The sequence below is a fragment of the Aquarana catesbeiana genome, linkage group LG03 (genome assembly GCF_042186555.1).
Source record: "Aquarana catesbeiana isolate 2022-GZ linkage group LG03, ASM4218655v1, whole genome shotgun sequence".
Taxonomy (NCBI): Eukaryota; Metazoa; Chordata; class Amphibia; order Anura; family Ranidae; genus Aquarana; species Aquarana catesbeiana.
In genome coordinates this window covers 517081179-517106177 of record NC_133326.1, presented here as the reverse complement: position 1 = coordinate 517106177, position 24999 = coordinate 517081179, and the positions used below count along the sequence as shown (strand labels likewise).

Below are 24999 nucleotides of genomic sequence, written 5' to 3'. Positions count from 1 at the left end.
GGCCTTCATGGCCAGAATTTTTACAATTTTTTTCTGACTGTAAACAAGTAAGTGTTACATGGTCGCTAAGCAACATTAGGCAGAAGGCAGGGTTTGGCAGGCAGGAGAAGGAGGAGCAGAGTAATCTGACATCACCCTTCTCCTGCTTAACTTCCATCCACAGTCACAGCATGCTGCAACTCCATGCTCTGAAGGTGTCTGCCTCTCTCATAGAGTCTGTGCAGCAGCGGCCCGCCGAAACGCTGGGACCACATTGTGCATTACAGAACTCTATACAACAACTGCCCAACCCACTGTAGGACTGAAGAAGAGTGCGGGCTGAGGAGCCTAACAGTGCCTGAGTATAAACTGCCTCCATTGCCATACCACTGTGTGACCACTACATTGCCACATTATTCAGACCCATGCCTGCCAGATGCTAGGTGCCCCTCTAAAGAACACCTGCCAGTTTCCCAATGCAGCAGTAGCCCACCAAAATGCTGGGGCCACACTGTGCATTTATAGCACTCTACACAGCAACTGTACAACAAACTGTAGGACTCAAGAGGAGCATGGGCTGAGGAGCCTAATGGTGCTGAATGTAAACTGCCTCCACTGACACACCAATGTGTGACCGCTACATTGCCACATTATTCAGCCCCATGCCCGCCAGATGCTAGATGCCCTTCCAAAAAGCACTCACCCGTGGCCCAATGCACTCTAGGAATAGGGGAGAACCTAGAGGCTGGAGAGGAGCTGACAGAGAGAGAGCCTGGAAAGGAAGAAAGACAGATTGCGTTTTCCTGCTGTAGTTGGTATTACCCTAATAGTCCATTGCTTTTAAATTTCACTATTGGGCCAGTTACAATATATAAATTTGAAATATCAGCAACTATATAAATTACAAACATGTTGCTGATATAAAGGGTATATTTTATGGAAATGGACTGCCAAGGGGTATGCAAGCAAAAAAATGTTGGAAGAAGACAAAAAGATACTGAGAAAAGCAGTATTTGCTTGCCCACATCAAGAGGCAAACCACACATTATCTGTGCCAATCTTAGGCCCTGCACTTCCTTTATGGAGACAAGCATCTGCCAGTGTGTCGGAGCTGTGTGTGCAGTACACAACCAGTCTGCGGAAAGACTAGTTAGAAAATCACTTGTTTTGTGGAATGCCTTAGTCTGCCCCTGGCTGTTCCCTCTTAATAACTGATCAGCCAGGAAACAGAGATCAATCACAGAGGAACTGAGGCCAACACAAACATATTGACCAGAGCAAAGCCAATAACTGCCCAATGTAGAAACTTCATTCATCATCTAAACGAGAGAGAGAGAGGAGTCAGGAGAAAACGCAGACACTACCGGGAACAAATTGTAGGACTCCTAAGTCACTTTACTGCCCCTGCCGCTTTGTCCTGCTCCTAATCAATTACTACAGTGTGGCTCATTTATGAGAAGAGTCAGGGAAATAAACAGTGGCAATTGCTACAACAACTAAATTACTTCCACCATTATTATAGTTTCTTGAATTTAGAGACCCAAGAACACAAATGTAATATATTGCAGCTCAGCTGTTTTTATATGTAGTGGGTACTTTCGTTTTAATTTTTCAGGCCAAGAACATTATCATCAAGTACAGAAAATTAATGGTGAATCTTAGCAAAATTATACTATCTTTGTCACTTTCTAAACTTAAAGCACAAAAATGTTTCCTCTTTTTATAATCTACTAGTCCCCAAGCCCACATTGAATAGAGATGATGAAGACATGGTTAAAGGAGAAGTACAGCCAAAGATCATTCTGCACTCTTGTAAATCCCTTTTCAGCAGACAGAAGCCCGCTGTTGGCTGATGTCGGAGAGTTAGTCCAGGCTTGGGAAAGATCGCGACCGGCTCAGCTTCTCAGCAAGCCGCTAAGAGCCTGAGCCAGCCGCTCCCCCCCACAGCCCAGCGCTCCAGTGAGCGCGCGTGGGGGACGGAAGCAGCATCAGACCGATGCTGCATCCACTTAGGTAAGTATGATTCCCAAAAAGAAAAAAAAAAATCCCATACTTCTCTTTTAAGTGCACCCTGACAACCATGGCTTTGTTTATAGATAGATTTTGTCCATGAGCAATGCCACTCTAGGGAAAGGATGAGTGTTATTGACCAGGTGAAAAGAAAGGAAAAATAGGCCTTACAAAACTAATATAGCCATCACATTAAAGGACTGGTAATCTGCAATGTATAACATTTTTGTTTAAGGCAGGCATCTGTTTGGTTATCACACAGAACCAAGGTTAAAACTGTAATCTGCCATTTCTATATTGAAATTTGTACTAATTCAAAACATTTTTGTGGTAGGTTTTTACATTTCTTTTTAACCAGTAAATATAAAATTATACAAATAAAATATTAAGTGAATAACATCATGCCACCTGCTGCTGCAAATTTGCAGCCAGCAGGTGGCATGGTTGACATTCTCCTGTTCTTCACCAAACTGATTTACTACTATGACGTAAATAGGCTGAGTATCTCATGTAATTAGGTCTCCTCTAATTCAGATGCATTTACAAAACACATTCACAGCTTAATGACTCTTGGTAGTTCATACAGACCTGTATGGGTCTTCAGTTATTCAGAAGCAGTTGACCTGTAAGTGGCAATGCTGGGCTACCTTATTAAAAAGCCCAGTATGATCTGCAAAAAAACTATCTTGGAAACACCCACCATCAAATGTCTTTTTGTGTAAAATAAAGATTTCATACAAATAATGAAAAGAATGATATACAAGATCAGTTTATTAACTTGTAATTGTTCAAAATAACATTTGCCGTGAAACTGACCTCAAACCATCATAGTTCCCCTTTAAGTCCTCTTATCCACTATTTTTTGTTATTACGGGAACAGTTTTTAGTCCACATGAATTAGAGTCTTAACTCGAATCCCCCACCACCACCACCTTTAAAGTAATCAGAAAATTTATAGAGCAGCAGATAAAATAATAAAAAAAAGGTTGTAGGATATCGACCCTGGCAAAATAATAACACGAGTCATCTGTAGGAAGAAGAAAAATGAAGCGCTGAAGGTGGGGAGGGGTGTCTGAGCGTGCTGCTGTGTGTATTGATCCAGAGGAAAGAAGCACACACTCGTCTTCTCATTAGCTCCCTGGCTCCATGGTCTCGTTACATGGACACCGCAGCGCTTGGAAGGGGGTGAGGAAAGGAGGGGGGGGGGTGGAGAAAGGATCTCTGCTTCTGACCAAGAAATAGGAAACAGATCTAAGACAGCTATGGCCAAACTCACTGTCACCTTTCTGCTGTGACAGGAAGGCTCCTTATTCATCCCTCCTGACTTGACATGAGGGCAATTACGCCACTGGCATGTGAAGGGCAATTTCACTGAGGATAAGGCCCTGTGGAACATGTGTCCATCACTCTATGAGGGCCTTGTCAAAAAGGTCACTTTCTGAAATCTGGCATCAGTAATATACTATTTAGTTAAAAGAGTTTTCACATTTATCCAAAAGTAAGCCATTGATTCACATAGTGGGGGACTGGATGTTTGTGGTCCAAGTAGAGCTGAACAACCTATGGTACAGCACTACACGGTAGAAGCAGAGTATTATGGAAAAGGCCTCACAGCCTTGAAGGTCCAGTAGCTTAATTCTCCTGCAGGATAGTCATGGATTTGACTTTTTTTTTAAACTCATCTGGAAAACTGTACTGAAAAATCAATCTGAAACAAAAACCTTTATTTTTTTAATTTTGTAGCGTGATATAAGGTCAGAACCTCTGTCTTTATAGCTGTGTCCTTGCTAAGGAGCTTCACCCTCTCCCGTTTGTAGTGATGACTGAAAGTGAGAGAAAGTTTAGTTTTTTTGAGTTGTCGTAGGAACAGAAGTAGAGGGTAAATCGTTCAATGGGGATACTTGTTCTAGGGAGATTTCTCTCTCTTTAGAGAGATTTCTTCTCATTTCCTGTTATACCCAGAGCACAGATGTACAGAGGAATCTCCCTATTGTGATGGCATAAAAAAAAAAAAAAGTTATAACCATTCTCTGCTTTATTCAATAAAAAGAAAACATTTTTGTCTTTAACTGTATTTTGTAAAAGTAATAACTTCAACTGAACAACTGTATACATGGCACATTCAGTTATAAAAGGCAAGTATAGGCAGCTCTGGAGGAGACCCTGTCACTTGTTTACTGCTCACTTCCAAGCAGTCTGGGGGGCATTTGGCCCCTTGTCCACGTTTACCACCCAGTCTGAGGCTTAGGTTAAAATAGGAAGAGAGAGAGTCTTGAAAGAACCAAGTGGGAAGAAGGATGTAGGGGTAAGCCATCCTTCCCATTCTTACCATGCCTGAAATGATACTTTGTGTTATTCAAAGAGAAAACATGATTCTAAATTCTTGAAAATTGTAACTGCACAGGTATGTTTACCTAACATATGGTACTCTGCTGCCAAAAGGTGTTCTAAATCTCTGATAGTATTTATTTCAAACATCCACTCCAAGGTAATCAATTCTAATAAAAAATTGTTGCTGTATATAAATATATTTTCTCAACAGATCTGGAGTTTCCCATTAAGTTATCAGTATATACTTTATTTACTTCATGCTTCAATTTTCTGATTACCGGAGTGACACATCTAATCTGATTCAGTTAACAATAGGGTTGTATTACAGCCCTAGAATATAAGACTGTCTTCAAGGGGAAAAAAAATGGCTGTTTGTGCTAGCACGTGTTTAGATGTAGACAGGTGTTAGCAGGCATGAACATCTGGTAAAATTTGTACTATCAATATTTTACATTTAATATGTTTTCCTTTTTTAGACAATTGCGTTCCTTGTTTCAGTATACATTTAGCATTCTTATTCGTTTTAGCGTGCTCCAGTTATACTACGTCTGTTGGCCCTTTTGCCTGCCTAATGCCCTAGCTTAAAAATCTGCAGAGGATTCCCAATTAGAGGTCCACTACTGTTGTATGGGGGGTTATAGCTCGTGCAAATCAGAACCGGCCCTGTGCCTGTGAGAAGAGCACAGCTGCTGCTTCTTGTCACAGGTTGAAAACTTAAAAAACCAAATTTGGTTCCTTTTCTAAACAAGCCACAAACCTCAATCTACACTTAACTTCCAAAATGTGAAATTTATGAGGAGAGAAAGCAATAAAACGGTTACAATCTGGCGTTTGGTCCCTGTCTGTCGGCTCCCAGCTGCCCCCTTTTCTTGCAGAATGTGGCTGCCCTGAGTTTATTAAAGGTTTTACCACTTCTCACTTCTGCTTTCTGCTAAATGGCGGGGATAAAACAGCTAACTGCCTGGAGAGTTGTCTGTGTCACAGCATGTACATCTGTCTGCAGCATTGTCGGAAGATATAGGGACATGGGCACCATGGCTACTGATGCTGAGGTAGAAGATGGCTGCAATCTGCTCTCATACGCAGCACTATTATATAGTAAAACAGTCCTTTGCCCCCTGGGTTTTTAGCATTACAGTCATAGTAAAAATTCTGATTACGTATTTTGAATATTACAGTAAGGAAAGCAGTCCCCAGGGAAGCCTGTGTTAGAGTGCTTTTCTATTGAAAGGTGACCAAAAGAAACCATATATTGGGCCTTATTTATCCCTAAAAGAAAAACTATTTTTGCATCCCAGAATGACCAACCATGTTCTCCATTTTACTTTCCCACAATGCATTAGAAGAAAGAAGATGACAATCTGATAAGGGCAGAAAGTTTTAATACCAAACACTTTTAAAATCTCTTGAAGGCCCCCAGTAAAAAAGCCCCATTCACAAGGACAACATACCTAAACCTTCTTTTACTCCACTATTCACAAGGACAAAATACTAAAACTCCTTTCACTCATGAGTGTCCACAGTCAATGTACCTGTGGGGGACATAGGTAGTGAATATATACACAAACATAAGGACTGTTCATATAATTCCAATGGGAGTTATATGGAGTCATTTTGGAAAAGTGGTTCTTCATTGTGTGGTAAGATTGCCACCATTTTGGGAGAGACGTAAGCCTTAATAAACAAATTATGCCTATTAACATTCTCAGGCACTGGTCCAATGCTGGAAGAACAATAAGTAACACTCCAGATGGCAGCTGGGTTCACCTGTGCATTACTTGTTCACAGACCCTGCTATCAGTGTCATCGTGATTACTGATTATGTGGTCACCATATTAGGTGAGATGGTAATAACATGAGTTTGTTTACAAACAAATCTGTCAGATCATGCTGTCACTGAGAGAGGCAAACTGCAGCTGGCACTGAAACTGACAGACTGCAGCTGTTAAAGAGCAATACAACATTAAAAAAAATAAAAATACATTTAATTTTTAAAAATATAAGAACATTTTTTTTACTTTTGTGACCATTGTTCAGCCTATAATAAAAACCTGAGAAGGGTATTTATTAAAGTAGTGTACCAACTAAAAGTGTTATATGGCGTTGGAAAACAATGTAAAATATTAAAGTAGGCAAATTAATCCTAGACTTTTGTGACGGCAACAGAAAATGATTGATGCTACCAAATTTGTCCTGTGCATCTAAATGTTAATGACCTTTGGTCATAAAAGGGTTCATCTCTTTCATATTCAGAACATTGCCCAGGCTGCTAAAATGCCAGTTAGGTAACAAAGGATGGCATAGACTACACAATTTGTGCAGGCAATGTATCTTTTATTATAATTGGGGTTTCCGTGAGAGGGTGATAATGAGCCCCACCAGCTGTTGAAAGTGCTCATTTTGCCCTGTGAAGATTTTCTGACCTTCACGAAAATGTCTAAGCAAGAAGAACCCAGAGGCTGAGGTGCCAGAGGACAGTCAAATTGCCGTCACATTCCTAACCACCTTTTTATGTCTTTGGGAATCTGAGGGCACAAAAACTGTGTAGCATGTAGAAGTAGCAAGTAGAAAGCATTTGAGAAAAATATGCATGTCACCATCTTAAGGTTACAATCTATACTCAAATGCAAGGTTTTGTTAAGGTTACAATCTAAACTTAAAAACAAGGTCTACTAAGCAGTAACCCAGTATGAGATTATCATTGCAATCTATACTCAAAAGCAAGGTCTCCAAAGCATTACCTCAGTATGAGATTATCCTTACAATCTATACTCAAAAAGAAGCTCTCCAAAGCATTAACCCAGTATGAGATTCTCCAGATCTGTGTTGATAGACTTAAGATGTTTAGGTGGGCTCAAATATAGCGCCTCACATTACCATGGAGTTGCACCCAATTTTCTGCATATGTAGTGCTTTAAAAGACTGCCAGAAACTTTAGACATCCTTAAAGCGGGGTTCCACCCAAATTTTGAACAATATCTGTATGTATTCTCTTCCTTGCCTAGATGCTGACATGCCGTTTAAAAAAATTTAAATCGTCGTAATTACCTTTTATTTTTCTATTCTTCTTTGCACTTCCTGGTTCTCCTCCCGTGGGAGTAGGAGTGTTTCCAGCCTCTCCCAGACTCCTGGGAGCTAGTCTCAGGCTTCCTAGGATGCCACTGAGCATGTGCGGGAACGAGCGGTGAATGCTGGGAGCACAGCATTCACCACATCCAGGAAATAAATGCTTGTGGGCTTCAAATGCCCACAATGAAGATGGAAACCGCCTGCAGTGAATAATATAAGTTATTCTTTCCGACGAAATCTGACACAGGCGGACATATTACACACAATATGTGAGTATGTAATGCTGAGAAGAAAAGTTTGTGAATGAACTCAAAAAAAAAAAAACTATAGATAGGTGGACCCCCGCTTTAAGGAGATGGTCAAAGATTGTGGACATTCTGCACGTGTGGTTGGAGACTGAAGCATAATGCAGACGTTAGTCAGAGACTGTGGGCACGTTACTTGAGTGTGTTGGAGATCACTGTCATTGCAACCTCTCTACAAACCAGTGATGCCTTTCCTATTACTGATTTGCTGGGGTCTGAGGGCTGCCTAACAAGTACCAAAGGGCCATAGGTTGGGCACCATGGATCTGCATTAAGTTGATCGCTTCATGTTGATAAATAAAAAACAAATTAAAGTCTATAGTTTTCTTTATTGTTTAAGAACTGTGGGGAGGGATAGAGTTATATACACTAGGTGCTGGGAAAATGATGACAGTGGTGTGATCAAGTTGAATGCATTGAATGGTGACACGTGGCAGGGAATGATATGGGCAGCATCAATTGCAGGTACAACTCAGGTGACTGACCGCATGGTGCCATGGCAAGAATGCATGTACATACAATAAGTAACATTAATAAATGTCTAAGGGAGGTCCACACGTTTTTCTTATCATACAGACCCTCCACAAGCCTTGTCCACTATTAACCACTACTCTTTATTATACCATACTAAAATCAGCCCATTATCCAGAAAGAAACAGGAAGTGCTAATCACCTGACAAAGTAAGAAGGATTTGGGTTTACCGTTCAGCAGAAGTGGATCAAAAAACAATAGCAGCTCATATGTTTTTTAGCACAAACCTGAGGATGATGGTTTAACGGTGGCTTGTCAGAAGGTAAGGGACCTGATTAGCAAGATCCTAATTGAAAGTCATTACTAAACAAGGCCAGCATAGGCAGACACCCAGACTTCCCTATTTATCCAGCCTGGTGCCAGAGCAGAGGGGTTAAGCAAGGTGTAGAGACAAGGAATTATACCCTCCATTACGTGTCTGGCCAGGCTGAGCCGCTGTGCATTTTCACTAGCGCACAGACATTTTCAAAGGCCCAATATATTGTGTCAGCTTCCCACTTTAAACCTCGGAAGCATTACTCCTGATTATGTAGCTTTTAAGTGTCTGCTCTGTGCGTTGATACAGGGGGAGACGAGATCCAGGAATCAGAAATCAATGCTAATACAATCAGGAAACGGGGGAAGATGTTTCCTAGTGCTACTCTGGCTCCAGGACCAATGCTATATTTCACCTAACTTGGAGGAAGGGGGGACAGCACGACACATAGTTCACATCAGACCTAATGGTGGGGGAAGAAGGGGGGATCAATAGTAACAGGCCGCCAAAGAGATCTGTGAACTGTTAAAAGGTGAAATAAAAAGCAACATAAGTTGTGTTCTTCTATTCTTAATATTCTACAACAATGGTAGTCTTTAGGGGTCTCCAATGTAGCTTCTGACCTATCTATCCCTAGGGAAAGAATTATAGGATATTTTAAGAATGTTGGATAGTTAGGGTAAATTCAGTAATTAAAATAAGATGGTTTGGCTGGGTTTTGAAGTTTTCTGAAACATCAACTCTTTATCTATCTATCTATCTATCTATCTATCTATCTATCTATCTATCTATCTATCTATCTATCTATCTATCTATCTATCTATCTATCTATCTCTTTTTCTCCTTTAACAAATATGCATCTACAGAACAAAGCTCCTTTAAGTTTACTTACCACTCTGCACCATACCTCTATATACAACAAGTAGATACTGTAGATAACCCAAACTAGTTGTGTACACTGCCTATCCTATTGCCTGTGCTTTCTGCTTCCTGTTTTGGTGACCACTGTTTCCAGGACGGAAAGTGAGTGCAAATCTTCACATTATCGACAGAGACCATACAAACCTGACAGAATTTCTAACCATTCCCAAGTGTACAAAAAAAAAAAAAAAACAGCAGCCATTCTCAACCCAAATTCTGTAGAACCCTAAGGTTTCTCCAGAGGTTGCTAGCGGTTCTTTGAGCTGTTGGTGATAGACCTCCCATATGATGGTGCCTACATAATTCTAGGTCCATTGCCACTTGGCAGAGCCTGTAGCATGATACTAATGATCTTTTTAGCTAACTAAAAGGGTGGCATTGTACCAATCATTGTAAAGGGAGCATTCTCCCCAATGTTCACAAATCTTCCTAATGTAATCTTAACAAGGGTTCCCTGACACCAGACCATTATTTCAAGGGTTCCTCTGGGGTAAAAAAAGGTTGAGAAAGACAGACTTACAGTATTATATGATCATACATTTTGTGATCATATAATAAAAGCAAGACTTTCTTTTGTAATTTGGTGTCTCACTTTTTGGAAGATGCTGAAAAGTTTAAAGCAGAACTCTAGGCAAACAGCTAAATAGATATTAAAATAAATAGATGTTTAATTTTTTTACCTGTCAAAGGTAATTTTGGCCAGCCAGTTATTATGTAACACACCCCTCTCTTCTATTCTCCAAAAAGGCTTAAAAATTGTTAAATGCCACATTCCTATAGCAGTATGAACCTAGAAAATGTTGTAAGATGGGACTTTTGAGGCACAGCATTTTACATAAAATACAATTTTTTTTACCATTCCAACATGTACAATAATTCCACTTTCATACAAAATTTCATAAAAACAATAGAAATGAATTTTACATAGTGGTATATCCTTTCCAAAGGTACTGATTTTTTATGGCCTGACTTGTTTCCTGGACATTGTCCAATTCTTCAGGAGCCATCAGTATTTTTGTGCACAGAAAGCAAATCTAAATAAACATAATTAATACATTCATTTATTGTTTGTATCATCCCATTATACGCTCATCTCTGCTAGTTAGTAAGGTTACTAATTCCTGAATTCATCCATGCTGCTTTCCAGCTCAGCGCCCTACTCATTGGACAAAGGTAGCGATGCAGCAAGGTAACACACACAGCTAGATTGTTGAACCAAAAAAAAAAAATGATTTTATCACCTAGCTAGCCAAACATTTTTGCATGAGGTGAGAGCAAAACACTGCTGCTACTCCTTCACTATCAGCGGGGTGGGGGTGTCCTGAACCAAGCTGTATGCTTAGCCATAGAGGAGGTCTAAGGCCTAGTCTTATCTTTCCTGTCTGAATCACAAGATTGTCAGAAGAGAATTACAAATTATTTGGCAAATTAGTCAGATCACCTGTATGCACATTAATCATTTGCCTGGATTTTAGATTTAAAACTGATAGGAGTAAGCCCATGTTAGTATTATGCACAGGGGCCTAGTAAGTTTTAGTTATGCCTCTCTAGTGGGAAGCTATCATGTCCGAAAAGTTGAAGTGCTGTCCAGAAATACATTTATTCTGTAAATAATCTTTCAGTGACTGTGCGCCTTGCTGGGAGCTAGTAAACCATCACAAGCTTGTTACCCACTCAGAACAGAGTAATATGTATTGTCGCTCAGTAATTGTACAACTGCAATTCACCCCCTCTCTGCCTGACAGTGTTTATCTAAAATACTTTCCCCGCCGCGCGTTCTGGTTTCAGCAAACCATGTCTTATTGGGCGACCTTTTCATTCCCAGCAAGAAGGGTTGAGCTCGTCAGATAAAAGCAACGAGGCAGAGAACAGGAGAAAACGCCAGTTCCGAAAATCGGAGCATGATTGAAAACAAGATGTGTTAAATCAATGCTCTTTATCGCCCGCCTGTTTTCTGGCAATTGCTGCTCTCAGCTCATTCAGAGCACAAACGAGATGATAAAAGTAGTGTCAGAGAGCTCGCCGGGGTACGAGCCACATACACCTGTTTATCACACACACTCCATGCATCTCCACTCCTGTCCCTGATAAGCAGCGTTGTCACAACTCTCTGAAAGAATGGAGATGAGCAATTACCAGAGGAAGTGTGACCGGGGGAGGCATGAGACTACATGGGAGGAACTTCCATAGATAGAAAGGAGATACCTGCTATGGATAAACAGGATAGATACAGTAGATGGATGGATAGATAGATAGATAGATAGATAGATAGATAGATAGATAGATAGATAGATAGATAGATAGATAGATAGATAGATAGATAGATAAATAAACAATTAGTTTTTTGTGTGGAGAGGATGGAATGAATGAACAAACAAATGAATTATTGAATGAATAGGTGTATACTGTACATAATGTAGATATAGATAAGAACTGTAGATCAGCCATTCTCCAGAGGTTACTAGGGGTTCCTTGAGCTGTGAATGATTGACCTCCCATCCAATGGTGCCTACATAGTTCTGGGTCCAATACCACTTGACTGAGAAAGCGACATGAAAGCAATGATCTTTTTACTCATCTGTAAGGATGACATTCTGGTCACTTCATTCTTCCCACTGACCACCAATGTATTGAACATTCTTTCCCATGGTGCTTATTAATTCATTTTAACTGGGGTTCCCTTAGACCTGAAAATTATTTTAAGGGTTCTTCTGGGGAAAAAAGCTAGACAAAGGCTGCTATAGATAAATGATTGATAGATAGATAGATAGATAGATAGATAGATAGATAGATAGATAGATAGATAGATAGATAGATAGGTAACGTATATCGCTAAGTAGGGAAGAACTGTTCAGCTCCTGACAGAGTTTAGTACATTAGCAGACGCCCTATGTTCGTATTTTCACACTGAAGAGATTTATGAAATAGATGGTCCCGAATGGTTTTCACTGATCTCTCCAAGGGCTCCCATGGCTTCTCTGGAGTACTCAGCTCACTCATCTGCTGGTGTACACTTCATGAACATTCTGAAACTTAAGAACTTTCCACTTCGATACGGAAGGAGGTAGCCCACTTTCATCACGCTGAAATTGTCTTAGAGTAAAAATGTTTTTTACTCTTCCCGTCATTTTCCAGTTATCAAACGCCAACATAATCATCCGCTGATGGGTTTAGAGTTTTTTATCGTTTCTATAGTTTTGGAAGGAATTAATGGCTCCGATTGTTTTCTCTGAATCCCCAAAGTGGCTATTTTGGAAGAGATAAAAAAAATGACAGGAAAAAACAGATAATGTTGCCTCAAGTACTATTTAACTATTAATGTTTCAGTGAGGATAAACATATTGTTTTTTCTACTTCTCAGAGGTTATGGGATAGTTTTACTGCAAATGTTTGTGTATGATTTTAAAGGGAACCTGTCACTTGTTATGTGTGTGACAGCAGGCTCCTGACCTGCTCTGGAGGCCAACATTTTCTAGGACTTGTGCTAATTCCAATGCAGTTTAATCCCATGCAGCTTTACATGCACTGACCACCAGTCCTGTATTAGCACTGATCTGCATGATGGCCCTCCCCTAAGGAAGTGACAGGTTACCAACTAAGGCCTCCTGCAAGGATAGAATTACTGCCTTGATGCGGTATTTACCATAAGGCCCTCATGGGCCACTGCCTAGGGAAGCTGGGTTACATGCAACATCAACAAGCTTCATAAAATTTTAAACTGTTTTCCTTATTTTGTTTCACTATTCTGGTCACCTCTGGACATATGCTTCTAAATACGGCAAGAGAACTGTAGAGAAGGTGGTTCAGGTGACGATGAGAGAAGTCAGATGGATTTTTATAGTTTGGGAGGCATCAAATAATCTCCAAAACCATTCAGCCTGTACAATTAAAATGCATCTCTGTTTATAAAGCACAAGCTACCTCAAATAAAGGGGCATTCTAACATTAATTTTTACTAAAATGATCCCGTGACATAAGAGGTAGACCTTGTTTAAAAGGATGTCCTCATTTAGGTGTATCTAAAACAGCATAATGTTTATATACAATCCTAGTTTCACTACCTAGCGAGCCGCTGATCTAGAGACTTTTTTTAGACTTCAGGGTAAAGGCTCCAGGATTCTCATCAATCAATAGATAAGGTACTATCTTGGTAGTAAAGCTTGATTTAACAATAGTTCTGGAGCCTTCACCTTTAAAACAGTATTCCATTTACATGAAAAAAAATTTAAATGTAATTAATTCCATTTAAATGCAAATGTTTCCCAGCTAAAGTAAAAAAAAAAAAAAAAATAGCAGTTTTGCTGCAATACTCAACTTCAGTCCAAAGCTCTCCCCCAGAAGCTAAGCCACATTTTTTCTGCCCCTGACTATCCCCCTTAAGTTGCAAAGCCTAGCTGAACAGAGATATACACATGCCATGGCAAAAATGATACCCCCTGTCACATTCAAGTGATTGGCGCTGTACCGCAACTGCCCTGCAACTGAATACAATGTACAGTGATACTGTCTTTACAAGGTTAAAACAGGCAAGACACAGCTAGAAAACAGGCAGCACTAAAAGCCTGATAGGAGTTTTTTTTACACTTTCATACTCTGTCCAAAACTAAAAAATATCTATATTTTGGCTTTACATACATTTTAAAGTTTATCTGCAGGCAAGTTTAAAACATACAAAGTAATCCAGCGTTGCATATAAATGTGTTGGCAAGGAACATACTAATTGGAGGAGAAAGCAGAGTGAGCAGAGGGATGACCTCAGCAGTCTGGTTCTGCTCTTTCTTTGACCAATCAGATGGCTGGTGACGAAGAAGACCACCATTGTATTCCTGCAGAAAACTGACAGGTAGGATTTTTATGACAGAAGTGACCCTATTGGTCTCTTCTGTTGTAAACCATTCCCCCTGCCTATTAGCACTTACTGTATATACAATGAGCTATGCATGCATGGCAGTGCACATTTATGGCACTGATCTGTGCCATTATAATGCGTATCCTGTGCACATGCCTGCAAGTGATGCCATTGTGGCCTAGCCAACCACTCAGCTGAAGAGTCGGTACCCGGAGATGGAAGACCGGGAGAAGATGGCACCCATGACTGACAGGAGTCCTGACAGCACAGCGCTTGGGGGCATTGCTTGCCAGGTAAGTATGCCATAATATTCTAATATGCTGTGCATACTAGCACAGCGCCAAGGGCCAAATAAAAGCAGAGCTCCAGCCCCCCCACCAAAATATTTTAAGTCAGCGGCTACAAATACTGTAGCTGCTGACTTTTACTATTAGGACACCTTTTGGGTGAAGCTCCACTTTAACAACAACAAAAACAAATTGGCGGAGGTTATTTTATTCCGCTTTGATTGTGAATGGTGTCATTCACCTGGCTGTGCTGTGTGGCACAGCTGTGTGAATATCAGGACAGAAATACAAATTATTTGGCAGGTAAAAAAGCTTCCTTATGTGTATTTCATCTGTGTATTTAGCTGTTTGCTTGGAGTTCAGCTATGATAAGGCTGTAAGTTGTAATACACAGAGTTTTGTTTCAGCTGCCCGGCCTGCTTTGCACCTGTGCAACCCTTATACATCCTTTTGCGCAACAATGACTGTCCACAAGATTAGGCCAGAAGGATGGGCCCTGTATCAAGCCATTATTTGCTTCAAACCACGCTAATGCAGACCCCTCCCTTCGGGTTTTATCTGTAGTGTCAGAAATTCTTCCAGCCACCTCTACCATTGTTGTAGCTGCAACTTAGCATTGATCAGCTGTATTAAACTCCATCGATTTCTACCTGTCAAAATTGTCCAGCAGCTGATAACTTCTATTGATGTCTGACATCCCCAGAAATAAAATTCACAGACTTTCTCATTTACGGAAACCTCGGGCTAGATATCTTATTCCCCATTGTTAAGTCTACAGCAAATTAAAGTGCAGCTCATTTGTATGTGACTCCACACTGCGCATTTTAAACCCGTCCTTAAGAAAAAAAAAAAATTGCCCAAGTTTTTCACTACTTGATGGCTGCGTATTCACACAAGTAATTATTGGCTTTTTACTCACCTTTATGAAGTATTGTATTCCGTAAATGGATTTGTGGCCACTTTACAGAAGATGTTCTTTTTTTTTTTTTACTCTCTTTTTTTAACAATTTTTTTTTTACATATGAAAGTATGAGTTGTCAATCAGGAGACTTTAAGGATTATTCCTTTCGGAGAAATGATTGATCGCCATTTAGATTTTCAAGTTGACAAGTTAAAGGATTTTATTGGTGTAATTATGTTCTTGCACTCAAGTCTCTTTTCAATTTAAATGTCCTTTTAAAAAATCCAGAGGATTCTCTACCTGTCGGCGGAGAGGGGGCAGTTATGCTGGGGAGGGATGTAACGACACCTTCCATTACTGCAGGGTCAATTAGAATTTCACACAATTGCACTAATAATCCTTTTTACATTCTTGAGAGCTGCATTCATTGTGTTTTTTTTAATAGATGGACAAATGCACAGAGGGAGAGAGAGAGAGAAGAGAGAGAGAGAGAGAGAGAGAGAGAGAGAGAGAGAGAGAGAGAGAGAGAGTGCCAATCCTTTGGATTCATGTTTAATAGTAAATGAGACAAATGATATCCCTTCAGCTGTCAGTGACACAAATCCCTCTTCATTCTAGTAAAGGCAATGATAATATATACATTCAGTGTTCTTTCTATCATCCTAAAGAATTGTGCTATCCATTCTAAACAAAGACAGAGGGTCCAACCATGACAAACTGTGTATGTGTGAGCCTTGCAGGCAGTGTGATTACACTCCCATCAAACAACTGTATTTTTTAACATAAACTTTCACAACATAAAATGAATAAACTTGCAGTATGCATGAACTGTGTACACCTTCAGGGCACCTGCATGCACTTTCTATTATACTATATGGCCAAACATTTGTAGACACCTGAACATCAGATCTACAGTATATGACCTTGTTCAGCACCCCATTCCTAAACCATGGGCATTAATATGAAGCTACACCCTCTCTCCACTTTGGCAACCTCCACTCCTCTTCAAAGGCTTTCCACAAGATTTTGTAGTGTGTCCGTGGGAATTTGTGCCCATTTAGCCAAAAAGAACATTTGTGAGATCAGGTACTGATTTTGGGTGTGAAGATTTGGCTTACAATGAGCATTCCAGTTCATCCCAAAGGTGTTTAGTAGGGTTGAGGTCAGTGCTCTGTGCAGGCCACTTTGGTTCCTCCACACTAAACTTATTAAACCGTGTCTGTATGGAGCTGGCTTTGTGCACAGTGGTACAGTCATACTGGAACAGAAAAAAGGACTTCCCCCAAACTGTTGTCACAAGGTTAGGAATGCACAGTTGTCTAAAATGTTTTTGTTTGCTGTAGCATTAACAGTATAAACAGGGCGCCCTGTTTACGCTTTTTACTTTGTGTGAGTGGATCCTTCCCAAGTCTGTCACAGGAGCTGCAGGGATTTGAGGAACTTTTCCCCAATCTGACCTATCACCCACTGGAATTGCTTTACTTATGGACTGAGGACACTCTGTTACATTGTGAAGAGCGCTGCATAAGCTGTGCACAATTTGTGCATTTTTTCTGTGGTTGTAGCATTAACAGCATCTGCAAACACCCAAGCTCAATAATTTTGAGGGATGTCAACATACTTTTGGCCATATAGGGGGCAGCACAGTGGCTTAGTGGTTAGGATTTCTGCCTTGCGGCACTGTGGTCTTGAATCCCAATTGAATTGGCTACTGTCTAAATAGGCCAAAATATGTGTGCATATGAGATAGGAACCTTAGATTGTAACCTTTTTTAAGGATGGGGATTGCTTTGATTGTACAAGATGTAACAGGCTGCGTAAATTGTCGGTGCTATATAAATACTGTAGTTTATTCAAAAATATATAGTGTACAGTAGATGTAAGAGTCAGATGTCTACAAACCTTTGCCCATATAGTGTAGCTTTCTGAATGCCCCCTGAGCCTCTTAAATGCAAACCCCGGTGCTTCTGCCTTCCTCTTGGTTCTTGTACATAATGGTAGTCTTAACATCCAAAAGGAAGTTGATGGAGGTGGATGGCATCACTTGACTTTCCTGGAAGAAATCAAGATTTACATATTAGAGCACTATGGCTTCAGGGCTCCAAGGACATTGAGAAGATATGTGCCAGGTATCTGAGAGTTCTAACCTATTATTTGTGAGTAAAGGCAGTTTTATTTGTGTTTATTTTTTAATGACTTACTTGGTGGGTTCTCAAATGATCATGTTGGCATTCGTATTCTACTGCTGGCTTGCTGGTTAAAGGTGCACTCCAATAAAAATAAAACCTTGAATGCATGCTTGAAACACAACCTACCTCTTGAGCTTTTTGGACTTCTTATCAAGGCACTGATGTTGATAGATCCTTTTCTTTCCCTTACCTGTTTTGCTGTGGGAGAGGTATCCCCAAACACAACCCCTGCAAGCCCTCTGCTTTCTCTAACATACAGAATTAAGGCATTTCTCACACCCACCAATTATATTCAAGCCTGCTTAGGAAATCTGATTCTGATGGGTGATATAGAAATCAGAGCAAAGAAATGTCACAACACAGGCTTCAGGAAGTACAGTCCCATTGAGCTTGTGTGGTGGTCTTTGGATTATGGCTGCAGTGGTATAGAGAGGACTCTGATTAAGCTAAGCTGAGCAATCTTTCATCTTTTTTTTTCTGAGCATTTATAAGGCTTTTCATTAGACATTACTGAGTATACTTAGTAAGGCACTGCAAAAAGCAATCATAACACGCAAAGTGCAGTGACCCATGGTGCCAATCAGATTTTAGTTTGCTGTGATACGTTATAATTAGTTGGTTATCTATTATTTCATGCTTGGGCAAAATGACAGGCTCACTTTAACAATGCAGATATTTTTTACATAGGATCATAAAATGATCTATGTCTAATATTCTGGCATCTAAAGGTATCTTTGTTTTGTTTCAGCTCTAAATGAACCCACCATTGACTATGGCTTTCAGAGGCTTCAGAAAGTGATCCCCAGGCATCCAGGTGACCCAGAGAGATTACCGAAGGTAAATAGTCTTTTCATGGCAAAAACAACACCCAGTCATATTCTGTATTTATTTGCTATTGGTAACAACCACAAAGGTATTAGGGCTCATGCACACTGCAGCTCAAAGAAGCTGCTCCTACAGGCTTTTGAGCTTTTTTGAGCTCTTGTTTTTTCTGCTTGGAAACTCCCCTCCATGTTAGCCAATGTGTCCATGCACACTATGGCTTTTTTATGAGTTTACAGGCATATGTTCCGACAGACAGACTAAAACCCCCCACCAAACTCGCGTTTTTGAGAGGATCTTTCAAGCAGAAAAGACGCCTAAGTGCCCAAAAACACACGGAAACGCACAAAAAAGCGTGAAAGAGCATGGAAAAGCATGAAAGAGCTCAAAGAAGTTTGAAAATACACAAAAAATAGGAAAAATTCACTGAGGGGAGGGTTTGGAAAAAAAAAGCGCTTATGCTCATAAAAAGCTCAAAGAAGCTCAATAAAAACATGCAAAAGAGCCCAAAAAAGTACGAGCTTTTTCAAGCTGAAATAAAAGCTCAAATGCCTGTAAAAGCAGCTTTTTTTTAGCTGCAGTGTGCATGAGCCCTTAACATTGACATGTTTAATAAATGAGGCAACATTATATCGAATAAGCAGGTCAAACAAACTGTATAGTATACAGAAAAATGGCCTTTCCATGCAGAATATTATGAAGGCAATTTTAAAGCCCAACTGAACTTTCAAATTAACCACTTGACCTCAGGAAGGTGAGATGCTGATTGGTGACAGTATGTTAAAAGAAATTAAATCATTTTTTATTTTTTTTTATTTTTTAGTGACACTGTACTACTATAACGGGGGGCTAGGTACCATGTAATAGCTGTGGACCAATCACAGCATCACAACAGTGAGAAAGCTGTCATAATTGAAAGTTATTAATGACAGTTTTGCTTACATTTAATCATGTGATCGCTATGATTGGTCACTGAGCACCATGATCCACGCTGTCCTGCCGCAGTAAAAACGGTAAAAGCGGGGTTCCAGTCTGTCGGGTGCAGGCGCCGGCATCTGTAGTAAGGGAAACAGGAAGTGAAGCCTTGTGATTTCACAGCCTGTTTCCTACTGCGCATGCGTGAGTCGTGCTGTGCTTTCTGAATGGTCCCTGTCTTCTGGGACCTCTGTGTGTCCCAGAAGGCAGCTGGGGGAAGGAGAAGGAGCCAGAAATGTCGTAGATCGCCGAGTGGTGTTCTTACCCAGAAGTGGGATCGGGTACCTGTCAAAACGAGGTACCCGCTCCCCCCAAAAAGTGCTACGTGTGGCAGTGGAGGGGGGAGAGTGCGAAGAAGCGGAGCTTCCCCTTTCTGCTAAACACATTCCAGGTTAATCAAAACAAAAGGTGTACAAAATGTTACAGTTTGCTATTTTTAGAAACCCCACCCCCTGTCAGAATGCTGTAGAGAAGAACCCTTGCTTTTTGCATGGAAGCAGTGGTCTCTCTGCAGAGGTCTCATATGCCCCCTGCTGAGATAGAGGAAGAGCTCCTCAGCCAAGGTCATGTCCCCTGCTGCTTGGAGTAATCTGACTCACATGGGATATGTTGGACCTCTTTATCTTTAAAAATTTAAACCTCCATAGTTTGTTTACATCCTAGTTTAAGTGTTTGTAGAAAAACCTTGCATACACCAAGTGTCCCTATTTTTGGTGCTCCAGGGGTATCATATACTCAAAACAGAGTATATGCAGGGACATTATCATACCTGTTATTCATTAATAATACTGCATTGGTTACCCCTGGTGATGACAAATCCACTTTAGCCACCATTCACGTTTGAGCGAAGTGTACATTCATGCAATTGTAAGCCTTTTGTAAGTGCTTTTGTGTGTGTTTTTAGTAGTGGAGTGCTGTACTCATTTACCATTTAGAGCTTTTGCCTTTGAGCTATAGTCTTCTGAACGCTCAAATGTAAACAGGGACAACTTAAAGTATGTGATTAAGCCTGCTGAGCGCTGTGGGGCTTTAAGCTAAAAAAACACACAAATGCAAATGTGGGCTTAGACCCCTTTCACACTGAGGGCGCTTTTCAGGTGCTTTAGCACTAAAAATAGCGCCTGTAAAGTGCCTGAAAAATGCCTCTCAAGCCTCCACAGTGTGAAAGCCTGAGTGCTTTCACACTGGGGCGGTGTGCTTGCGGAACGGGAAAAAAAGTCCTGCAAGCAGCATCTTTGGGGCAGGGCGGGAGCGGTGTATACACTGCTCCAAAACCGCCTCTGCCATTAAAATTAGTGGGCAGCGGCGCTTTTCAGATGCTTTTAACCCCTTGTTAACCCCTTCTTCTTATTCTAAAGTGGGAGTCCCTATGTCATTTTTTCCTAGACGTGGAAGCAGTAGATGTTGGGCTGCAGAACAGCAAAAAATGTACAAAGCATTTCCTAAATGAAACAATCGGCTATTGTATAAAAAGGAGGGAGGAGGAAGCAAAAGAAAAAAAGTTCTTTTAATGGCTAAAGGTCCCCTTTAAGCTCTTGGATCCAACATGTCTATCAGTGACAGATTTCATTAGCTGCAGCAAGTCAGTTGGTTTCCCTAGTTCGCGAATAACGCTGCCAGTATAAACATTTTCTTTCCACATTTCTCTGTGTTCCTCATACACCTAATTTTAGTTTTGAGGGGGGTTAATTCCTGTCTACCCCAAGTCTACACTTCCCCACCTGCTTAGACTTATGAACTGCCCTCTGTCATGTACTATACACCACACCTACTTACCACCACCTTCCCCTCCCAGCGCTGTACAAACAAATCTTCGGTCAGGCTGAGTGCACGCGTGATTGAAAGCATTACAGTCTTTAGAGAGTGGTTTATGAATTATACATTATAATACAATTACATGCCATTACAGCTGGGGGATGAGGGCTACCTGACAGAGACTTGGAATGCAAAGATTTTTCTTGGACTCGGAGAGTGCATGTTCACAGCTTGGAAAGACAGGAGAAGGGGTATAGAGAGACTTGACATGGGGACTAAGGAAATGAGCAGGGCTTAAATCCAAATAACAAAGTAAATGTACGTAGGGTGAGATGTTAAAGAATGACTCAAAGCTGAACTTCTGGCAGATATAAAAAAGCACCAAACAATGCAATATACAGGTGCATCTGTAAAAAATTTGAATATCATCAAAAAGTTCATTTATTTCAGTAATTCAATTCAAAAAGTGAAACTCATATATTATATAGATTCATTACACACAGCGTGATATATTTCAAGCATTTTTTTCTTTTAATTTTGATGATTATGGCTTACAGTTAGGGAAAACCCAAAATTTGATATCTCAGAAAATTGGAATATTAAATAAGACCAATGAAAAAAGGATTTTTAATACAGAAATGTTGGCTTACTGAAAAGTATGTCCATATACAGTATAGTATGCACTATGCCAATACTTGGTCGGGGCTCCTTTTGCATGAATTACTGCATCAATGTGGTGTGGCATGGAGGTGATCATCCTGTGGCACTGCTGAGGTGTTATGGAAGCCCAGGTTGCTTTGATGGCGGCCTTCAGCTCATCTGCATTGTTGGGTGTGGTCATCTTCTTCTTGACAATAATTCACAGATTCTCTATGGGGTTTAGGTTAGGCGAGTTTGCTGGCCAATCAAGCACAGTGATACCATGATCATTAAACCAGTTATTGGTACTTTTGGCAGTGTGGGTAGGTGCCAAGTCCTGCTGGAAAATGAAATAAGCATCTCCATAAAGCTGGTCAGCAGAGGGAAGCATGAAGTGCTCTAAAATTTCCTAATAGAGGGCTGCGCTGACTTTGGACTTGATAAAACACAGTGGACCAACATCAGCAGATGACATGACTCCCCAAATCATCACTGACTGTGGAAACTTCACACTGGACCTCATGCAACTTGGACACTCTTCCTCCAGACTTTGGGACCTTGATTTCCAAATGAAATGCAAAATGTACATTCGTTCGAACAGAGGACTTTGGACCACTAAGCAACAGTCGTCATTTTTCTTCTCAGCCCAGGTAAGACGCTTCTGACATTGTCTCTGGTTCAGGAGTGGCTTGACACAAGGAATGTGACAGTTGTAGTCCATGTCCTGGATACGTCTGTGTGTGGTGGTTCTTGATGCACTGACACCAGCTGTAGTGCACTCCTTGCGAATTTCCCCCAAATTCTTGAATGGCCTTTGCGTCACAATCCTCTCAAGGCTGTGGTCATCCCTGTTGCTTGTGCACTTTTTTTCTACCACACGTTTTCCTTCCATTCAGTTTTCCATTAATATGCTTGGATACAGCACTCTGTGAACAGCCAGCTTTAGCAATGACCTTTTGTGACTTACCCTCCTTGTGGAGGGTGTCAATGACTGTCTTCTGGACAACTGTCAAGTCAGCAGTCTTCCTCATTATTGTGTAACCTACTAAACCAGACTGAGAGACCATTTAAAGGCTCAGAAAACCTTTACAGGTGTTTTTAGTTAATTAGCTGATTAGTGTGTGACACCTTGAGTCTACAATATTAACCACTTGCCGACCACTGCACGCCGATGTACGTCAGCACAATGGCAGCAGTGGGCAAATGGGCGTACCTGTACATCTCCTTTAATTGGCAGGGCTAGCGGGCGCACACATGCTGCCGCTTACAGTGTGACCGTGCCCGCAGGACCAATGGACTCAATGTTCGCCGGTCTCTCGGCAATCGTGTCACAGAGCCGCAGAACAGGGAAGTGCCTATGTAAACAAGGCATCCCCCTGTTCTGCCTTGTGACATGACAGAGATCACTGCTCCCTGTCATCGGGAGCAGTGATCGCTGTCATGTGAGTTGAAGCCCACCCCCCCACAGTTAGAATCACTCCCTAGGACACACTTAACCCCTTGATCACCCCCTAGTGGTTAACTCCTTCCCTGCTAGTATCATTTACACAGTAATCAGTGCATTTTTATAGCACTGATCGCTGTATAAATGACAATGGTCCCAAAATAGTGTCAAAAGTGTCCGATGTGTCCGCCATAATGTCGCAGTCACGATAAAAATTGCAGATCGCTGCCATTACTAGTAAAAAAAAAAATTAACAATAAAAATGCCATAAAACTAGCCTCTATTTTGTAGACGCTATAACTTTTGCACAAACCAATCAATATACGCTTATTGCGATTATTTTTACCAAAAATATATAGAAGAATACATATCGGTCTAAACTGAGGAAAAAAATGTGTTTTTTATATATTTTTGGGGGATATTTATTATAGCAAAAAGTAAAAAATATTGCTTTTTTTTCAAAATTGTCGCTCTTTTTTTGTTTATAGCGCAAAAAATAAAAACCGCAGAGGCGATCAAATATCACCAAAAGAAAGCTTTATTTGTGAGAAAAAAGGACGTCAATTTTGTTTGGGTGCAATGTCACACAACTGCGCAATTGTCAGTTAAAGCGACGCAGTGCCGAATCGCAAAAAGTGCTTTGGTCAGGAAGGGGGTAAAATCTTCCAGGGCTGAAGTGGTTAAAGATTTTCACAATATTCTCATTTGCTAAGATACTGAATTTGGGGTTTTCACTAGCTGTAAGCCATAATCATCAAAATGAAAAGAAATAAATGCTGGCAATATATCACTGTGTGAAATGAATCTATATAATATATGAGTTTCACTTTTTGAATTGAATTACTAAAATAAATTAACTTTTTAATGATATTCAGATTTTTTGAGATGCACCTCTACATTCATGAAAAATATTTAAATATATATTTAAAACAACTAAATTAGGCTTGGTATATGCCATTTGTGCAGTAGCACAGAGTGGGAGAGGGAGAGGCGGCACTAGCAGCCAATCAGATGTGCTGCTGCACACATGTGATCACAAGAAGTTTGCTGACTGGAGGAGAAAGTAGAGACAGCAGAGGGATTTAACTGTCTAATGAGGGGCTGAGTGTGGGGAGGAGACCTGGCTGTATTGCTTAACTGCTTTAGAGAAAAGTCAGGTCACCCACCTGGCCGGGCTACTTAAATCTCAGAACTGGATAGACACAATTACAAATCCTTGGGCAGATAAAGCAGATCCCATATATGTATTTCATCTGTGTATTTAACTTTGTGGCTGGCGATTAAATGGTTTGGGGTGTTTTTTTTTAGGTTCACACACTCATGTCCTTTATAATGTTTTAAAGGGGTATTAAACCAAAATTGTAATATGTTGCAGGTTGCCAATCATTAACTGTTGTGGCTGTATTATTATTATATTTTTTTTAGGCTTTTTTCCCCCTCTGTTTTAACCTGGTGATCCAGCTAGTAACACACCTCCTGTATTAGAGCTCCCACTCTGGATGAATGAGCACAGGGGGCACCTTTGGGAAGCAGCATTGTCTGTCTGGGGGAAGGGGGGCAGTGTTAGATACACTGTACTAACAGATATAAATAACCAACAAATTGAAGCCAAACTTCAGCTAACACTTTATATGCAAGTTCCAGCAACAGTTTTGTCCCTTTTAAGAAAAATGTTTTACATAAATGAATAAAAACTGATCATTGTGAGCACCCCTGTCAGTGGTAATTGGTTTGT

At 40.6% G+C, this 24999-nt stretch overlaps 1 protein-coding gene across 4 annotated transcripts in view; it reads left to right on the top strand.

The window, feature by feature from the left end:
* Positions 1 to 24999, top strand: part of EBF1 (EBF transcription factor 1) — a 465753-nt gene that overhangs the window by 388188 nt on the left and 52566 nt on the right. For all 4 annotated transcript variants that reach the window (XM_073621181.1, XM_073621179.1, XM_073621180.1 and 1 more), the window contains exon 11: positions 18378 to 18466. In XM_073621181.1, coding sequence (XP_073477282.1) covers positions 18378 to 18466 — 89 coding nt within the window. The remainder of the gene's footprint in view (positions 1 to 18377; positions 18467 to 24999) is intronic.